We start from the raw sequence: 7,953 nt of genomic DNA on the forward strand, positions 1-7,953 counted from the left end.
ACGTGGTTGATTACGTTACTGTTCATCTGTCCATCATCGTATAAAGCCCGCCCTGACAATTTGATTGGCCCGCCAGATATTGTGCGAGCATACTTGCTCTACTACTGAGCAATGCCAGACCGAACTTCCCGACCTCAAACGTTGTGGGCGGGACTAAGTTCGGAATGGCACCCAGGCTACCTTAGTGTTGCCTTGAACGGTTAAACATAAATGCAGTTGAATTTTTCTATTGCTTCATAAGGTACATACAGGTGTTTAGCATGATAGCAATGCATTTAGGTATTCATACAACCCATTCAGACATCCTGTCCTCCACTGCGATGGCAGCTCCAGTTTCAAGCATAGGTCAGTGACTTGAATTGATAACGCTCTGACCCACTGGAAGCTATGAGGCCTCCCTCCACGCCTGATTTAAAAGAGGATAAAAAGTCTCCCACCTCCAAAGATCTTTCCATGATTTAATAGAGACATACTTCTGCCCATTCTCCATGCTTCATAAAAGCTAGGCTAGACTGAGCTAGCTGCCTTTCTCCTTCTGACCATACCCTCGCTGCCTCTGAGGTTCCCCTGGCGCCGTCAGTACTAATCTGTCCCAGTAGCACAATCTGTGACATGACCTTATTTGCACACATGCAACCTGACATGCATCCAGATCTCTATTTAACGCGCTTTAGCCAATATGTTAAATGTATAGTGGAAGATGTTCTTTTTCCGGGTGGATCATCAAAATAAATGGGCTCCCTAATTGTCAATCATTCTGGCAATATGTTTTCACCTAACCCTATGGCGAGAATTAGCTCCCCTCCTGCACTCTGATTGACTGAAAAACACTGAAAACAGATTGAAATATAAACAAAAAGGGAACTTTTAAATATAATGTTAATGTTTTCATATTTCTAATGCATGGTTGCCCTAAAATTAAGAGTTTTGATGGAAAGATAAGGTCGAATAAATACGATTTTTACTTGTATGGAGACAAGTTTTAGTCGATGTGCTACAGTCAGTGTCCGATTAATATATTCTCTGCTCAGTGGATGCTTTTCCCTCTTTTGCTATCAACATCATTCTATATCATTTTTCACAAAACATTAAGAATATGTTTAAAAGTTCTTTTTTCGTTCATATTTCAATCTGTTTTCTTATCAAAGTGCGAGAGTTTGGAGTGATTCACGCTCCCGTGACAGGGGAGAAAATTCTCAGTAGGCAAGAATTTCTCTGCATTCATCTGTCCGCCAAACCGCTTAATTTTAGGGCATCCATGCATAAGAATTATGAAAATATTAAGAATATGTTTAAAAGTTCCCTTTTCATTCATAATTCAGGCCGTTTTCTCATCTGTGTTCGAGAGGGGAGGTGTTTCTCAGCATAACACGGTGGTGAGTCTGACATAGGGAAAAAATTTCAAATCTTCTTTTGGAAAATAAGCTTGAATGAGCAATGCAAACTTTTAAACGCATTCCCTCTGTAGAGCAGGTACGGGGTTGTGCATGTGCATTGTTTGTTTTTTTTTAAGTAAAGAGGCCGGGTCTCTTAAAAAAAATCATGAAAATCCTCCACATAACCTTTAAGGTTAGCTTATGCTATCAATAGATGAAATACTAACAGCAAATTCTACACTTTTCTTTGTTGACTAACATTAATTGACTGTTTCTTCTACCAGTGCTGCTCAGTGGAGCAATGGGTAGCACTGCTGCCTTGCAGCAAGAAGGGTCTTGGTTTTATTCCCGGCCCAGGGTCTTTCTGCAGGGAGTTTGCATGTGTGGGTTCTCTCTGGCTTCCTCCCACAGTCCAAAAATATGACTGTTAGGTTAATTGGCTTCTCCAAGTTCTCCTTAGGTGTGAGTGTGTGCGTGAATTGTTGTTTGTCCTGTCTGTCTCTGTCTTGCCCTGGGATAGACCGGCAACATTGACAGCTGGACATAGGCACCGGCTCCTCAGTGACCCAATGCAGGGATAAAGCTACAGATAATAACAAATATAATATTGTAGCAGCAGCTTGTATGCTAACATAAGCCAGAGTTTTAACTATAGCTAATAGTAGAGTTTTTACTAAGTGATGCCTGAATACAGGTTTTACCTTTAAGACTATAAATCTTGTAAGCTTCTTTTTGTTTATAATCTACTTTTTCTTGGTCCATCATAAAATGTCCCTAAATAACCATAAAGGTTGTATTTGTACTGTCTTAAATAAACTTTAGGTTCATACTGTGGATTAAAAATGGTGTACTTTCAGGTCAGTACACGTGTAAGGATGGTAAAAACAGCCCCTGTCTGGTCTACGTCAGTTTCAACCAGAAAATCTACATCTACTGGAACGTGGAGCTGGACAGGATGGAGTCCACCAACCTGTTGCGAGTTCTTGAGGAGAGACCTGAATTTAAAAGCCAGCTAAAGGCTCTTGGAGTCGGTGAGTGCTCTAACAACTGGGGGGTTTTCGGGGGGGTCATCTCGAGGAAGCAAATTCACATGAGATTGTCCTTCATTAAATTCAGCCAACATCGGCTCAGTTGGAAGTTTTATTTAAACAGGAGACCAACTCTGTCTGCTTGTAACCAAGAAACGTTCCTGAATCTGGCAGCCTGACTCTGACATGAATGGTAATGAGGAGGAGGAGAGTAAATCTTGCTTGCAGTGGGTTTACAGCCCACTTTCCTTCACAGTTTCAGAAATGTGTTCATGTGCTTTGATGCAGAGAGACATAATAGGACTGACATTTCTGCTAAAAATCGGGTTAAAATCAAAGATCTAACCAGAAAATTCCCAATCACAACCAGCTGCACAAACAAAAAATGGAGGAGACGAGTCTCCAACTCAGGCCTTCAGCCACCAGATGTGGAGGATCATACATAGAATTTGTTTATTTTTGATGAATAACAAAAAAAGAGATAAAAAAAAAACCCAAAATGGGACGTTTTAAAAGTTAAATACTTTTCATTTTATTATTTAGGTAATAAGTGATGTATATAAAAAAAATGTAGTATGATGTATGTATGATTGTCAGGTCTAAGCACCTAAAACATCATACATACATTCAGGGAAAGAAAGAAGGTACAGAGACAATTAATTTAGTTTTACTCGCGAGGAGAGTAGGAAGAGACTGCGGAGTTTACAAATCTCCAACCCACTCTGCGGTCCCAGCGTTCTCCTCGCTATTTATTGAAATCAGTGGTCCCCGGTTACAACAGCTTAGACTACACGGGGGGGGGGTGGGGCCAAGATAAGGAAGGCTTGCAGTCTCATTAAACATGTCCTCTAAATCTTAGGGTTGAGTCAAAGTTTAAGCTGTTGAAGCCGTTCAGCAAAGTTCAGCAGGTTGAGTGGTGCTGGTAGATCAACCACAACCTCCCCAAAAGCAAATCTACATACTATACTTCAGAAAAGATGGCTATGAACACATGCACACAGCTTTATGCATTATAACACTACACAGATACATTTATATACAATTATTCTAACAATGATGTATATAAGAAATAAAAAACATTAGAACTGTAAATTTACAGTCACATGTTTATATTACTGTTTTTATATATTAATTTTTTTTTTTGTTTACTATTTTTCAAGGCTGCACATGAAATTGTCCAGAGAGCTGTTCCAAACAAAATTTCTTTTTGTTTTACACTTGTGTAAACAAAATGAGAAATAAAATCTAAGTCTAAGTGATGCACAATTGTTTAGTTATAAAAAATTATTTCAGCTTTTTTATTCTCATTAAACTGTCATAAGTACATAGCAACAAAATTAACTCAATGCATTTAACCCATCCCCTTGGGGAGCAGTGTGCTTCCATTGTGCGGCGCCCGGGGAGCAGTGTGGGGTTAAGGGTCTTACTCAGGGACTCAGAGTGGCAGTCTGTGGGAGTGGGGCTTGAACTCAGAACCTCTGGATTTCAAACACTTTGCCTTAACCACTAGGCCACTTAAATAAGTTTATGTCCTGAGTGTGATCAGTTATAGTATCCATCTTTAATTTTCCTCAACTAAATAAAGTTTTTGAGCCACAATACCTTAAATCAGGGGTCTTCGATGTTTTCCAGGCCAAGGACCCCCAAACTGACAGCGAGATGAGTGGGGACCCCCTAATTATTTATATTGTATGAGATTGTGTTATATCAAACTGGTCCTATAGTTACTCTATTACATATGGAGTCCTGTAACTAAAGTAATTTCTCCCTGGGATTATTAAAGTATTTCTGATTCCTGGTTGATGGGTCAGGTGTTGTGAATGAAACGGTGTCCAGCTTGAAAGAGCTCCTGTGTGTCGCTGAATGTGTGCATTGATGACTGAAAGACATCTTCTGTCTCCATTTATCTGTTTACTACAGTGTGTTGAATTCATGTTAATGTTTATTTAGAGACATTTCAATTAGTGGAAAAAATTGCAAGAGGGAATATAAAAAAAAGTCTAATCAACCAAAACTTTCGCGACCCCCATGCAGTACCTATGCGGCCCCTCTAGGGGACCCCCTGTTAAAGACCTCCGCCTTAAATTATCAGTAGCTGGTGCTTGCCTTTAATCCACTGGTTTAAAACTTCTTGTCAAACCCAGAAATGTTGGTTGTCATGAAGCCTGGACTGAATCTGAAAAATTAAATCAAACTTACCATAAAAAAAGAATAAATAACATTCCCAGAATCAGACTACTGACGTTCATCCATTCCTTTGTTAGCAAACTTCATTATCGTCATGCTGTTTTTACAGGGCTTTAAAAAAAATCTATTAAAACTACAACTTATTCTGCTGCCGGAGTCCTCAGAAACACAAAAAGATCATCATATTAGTCCGTCTCTGAGGTTCTTACTCTGTCAACCTTGGGTTTAAGATGTCATAAATACTCTGTAAAGCACTCACTAATCAGAGCCCTAATTATGAATCAGGCCTATTTTTTATTCCAGAGCAAAATGTTCAGAAGCAGCCTTCACTGTTTATGCTACTAAGCTATTGAATAAGTTCTCTTTACAATGCACAACTGCTTCTACCCTCAGCGCCCTTATAAAAAGGTTACAACATTTCTATTTGTTGCTGCCAAAGTTAAAAAAAAATGTTTTGTTTTTATGTGTCTTTTCATATTTCTTTAACTTCTATGTATAAGCACTACCATATATCTTTGGAAAAAGGTGCTATTAAAGCACCTTTTTCCAAATTTTCTAGGCTTACTTAAATTAGATCATGAAATTAATTTTAATTCCAGAAACAAATAACCTGAGTAAGTAAAAATCAAGTTTTAAAATAATAGTTTAATTTTTAGGTGGATAAAACGGTTATCCAAGCTCAGCTAGGAATGTAATTTTTCTGCTATCGACTGTATTTTATGGTTTCAGTTCTCTGTTATATTTACTTTATAAACTGCAGAGATTATGAGCCAGGAGCAAAATTTTCATTAAACCCTCTTCATTGATATTTGATCATAGAATATATAATCTGAAACACAACTAAGACTGATTAAATGTAGATAAAACCTACTATGAACAAAAAGGTCTCTAAAGTTGGAAAAAAACTGTAATCCATTTAAGTAGCAAGATAATAAACCAAAACAGAAAATTAAGGATTAATTACATTAATTTGTAAAATGACAAAAAAGACAAAAATTTCTCATTTTCGAGGTCTGATAATCATCATTGAGGTAATTTATAATGAGGTTGTTTATATATTGGACGCAGTGTCTGCACTGGAAAAAATCTAAATCTAGAAAAGTAATTTTTTCTCAAAATAAGTGCATTTGTACTTGGATTAAGGAGGTAAAAGAGACATTTTGCCAATGGAACAAGACAATTTACACTTAAAATAAGAAAAAACTATTACATTTTCTTATTTCAAGTGCATATTATCTAATTGTCTTATTTTAAGAGTAAAAATACTCATTCCATTGGCAAACTAGCTGATTTACCTACTCAAGTTAAGGGTAAATACACTTAATTTAAGGAATTTTTTACTTATTTGTAGATCGTTTTTTCCAGTGTGTGATCATAAGTTAGGCTACAGTTACCCTCTAATTTACTAATTAAACAGTAGATTTATTTTAAACTAAAGAGATCTGCTGGGAAAATGGCTGCTGATTGATTGTAAGATTTTTTTTTTCCTTCCTGATTGGCCTTAATCCACGACTGAGAATAGATCCTGGTTTCAAGACGTTTTCAATAGACGCTGGAGCATAGAGTTGTCAACATCAGCTGTTTGTAATCCAGCCATCCATGTCAAACCGAAGCTAAGCTAACCTGATGCTGCCAGTTTTCCATTTAACAGCTCATAGGAGGGTAATGGAGTCCTCTCATAAAACTTTCACATTGACTGACAGAGGAGGGCAGAAGGGAAATTTATCTTTTCCAGATACAAACAAATCTGCAGTCTGTCCATCAACTCTGAATCTTGTTCTCCCTGACTGCTTTTCCTTCTCCCCTTCATCATAACAGCTTTTACCTTCAGTCATCGCCTGGTTAATTATTCTGAATCCTCTCCGGTCGTTTATTTTTCCTGTTGTTAATTGCCTTTCATGGTGAAACATTAGGCTTGCTGCTGTCTCAGTGATTTTCAAGCTATCTAAAATGTGAATTAGACCATTCTTTAGTCATCATGGTTGACTGACCTGTCAGCTGCATCGTGTGATAAAGTGGAGACCCATTTTTAAAGGAAGAAGTAAGAATACTCAGAATCAGTGCAAAAAAAAAAAATACATATTTTTATATCATTAGCTGTCACACAAAAAATAACGTTCAACTCTGTGCTGTGGATTATAAATGCCCTAATCTAACTAATGTCAGCTGCAGTCCTCGAGTTTTTCTCTCGCTGTCTCCTTTTTTTTTTTTTTAGCTTTCTTTAATTTGTGCCCTTTGGTCAAATGTTGATTATAAAGAGCCTCTGGTTTTCTGTCGCAACTTGTAACGGTTTCTAAACCAGGCAGCTGCTCTCGCTTATTTCTAATGTGTGATTAAGGACTTCAGTCGTCTGCTCATTTCAACTCAAGCGAAAAAAAAAAAAAACTTGAAGAGATATGTAGTATGAAAAGGTAAGCAGCCTTTTCGTCTCACCTGAAATTCAAAAGAGAGGATTTTTACCCCGAAGATAGTGGATTTAGAGCGTCACACTCATCACAATCTTAACTAAACAACCATAAAATAAATTAGCTTTTTAACAATAGCATTACAGCTTCGTTTGACTGAAAAATGTTTTTTCTTCCTAACAATTCACCTCACACACATTTAGGGAAGTCATTAATGATTTACAGATCATGGGGGAACAACTTGTTATGAAGGTATTATTTTCCAGAAACCTTATGTTTTAAAATCTCAGCTTCCTTTACACAGCTTTAGCAACTCCACACAGTTAATAAGTAATTTTTATGTTATTATTTAATGTGTGGCTCACAGCATCTTTCAGCGTGTTTCTTTCTCCTGACTACCATTGGAAAAAACCCACAAACGACTGTTGATCATACGTACACTGGAAAAAATCAAAATCTAGATAAGTAATGTTTTCTTAAAATAAGTGTATTTGTTCTTGAATTCAGGAGGTAAAAGAGACATTATGGAACAAGACAATTTACCTTTAAAATAAGAAAACACAATTGCATTGTCTTATTTCAAGTGCATCTTATCTAAATGTCTTATTTTAAGAGTAAAAACACTCATTCCATTGGCAGATCATCTTATTCAAATATTCAAATTAGGGGTAAATACACTTAATTTAAGAATGTTTGTACTTATTTCTAGATCGTTTTTCCAGTGTATAAAACCAGGTATAAGTATTCAATCTGAATGCTAAAATAGATCAGAGCATCTCTGTGGTTTACAGTTAGTTCAGGGTCCTTAATAAGAAATTAATCTTTTCGTTTCTTGTTTAACTAGAACCGTTTAAGCCAGCTCTAATAAAAAAAAAAAAGAACAGGGTTTTTACATTGATATGATGGAAGTCATCATTTTTGTATTTTTAAAATTTTTAGGGATCTCAGATTAAGCAG

At 36.7% G+C, this 7,953-nt stretch overlaps 1 protein-coding gene across 2 annotated transcripts in view; it reads left to right on the forward strand.

Moving 5' to 3' along the window:
• itfg2 (integrin alpha FG-GAP repeat containing 2) overlaps positions 1-7,953 on the forward strand; it is a 22,538-nt gene that overhangs the window by 8,906 nt on the left and 5,679 nt on the right. The window contains exon 11 of one of the 2 annotated variants that reach the window (XM_015375762.1): positions 2,234-2,407. In XM_015375762.1, the coding sequence (XP_015231248.1) occupies positions 2,234-2,407 (174 nt within the window). The remainder of the gene's footprint in view (positions 1-2,233; positions 2,408-7,953) is intronic. The other variant, XM_015375770.1, reaches the window with a different exon arrangement.

The sequence above is a fragment of the Cyprinodon variegatus genome, unplaced genomic scaffold, assembly GCF_000732505.1.
Source record: "Cyprinodon variegatus isolate N-32 unplaced genomic scaffold, C_variegatus-1.0 Scaffold7, whole genome shotgun sequence".
Taxonomy (NCBI): domain Eukaryota; kingdom Metazoa; phylum Chordata; class Actinopteri; order Cyprinodontiformes; family Cyprinodontidae; genus Cyprinodon; species Cyprinodon variegatus.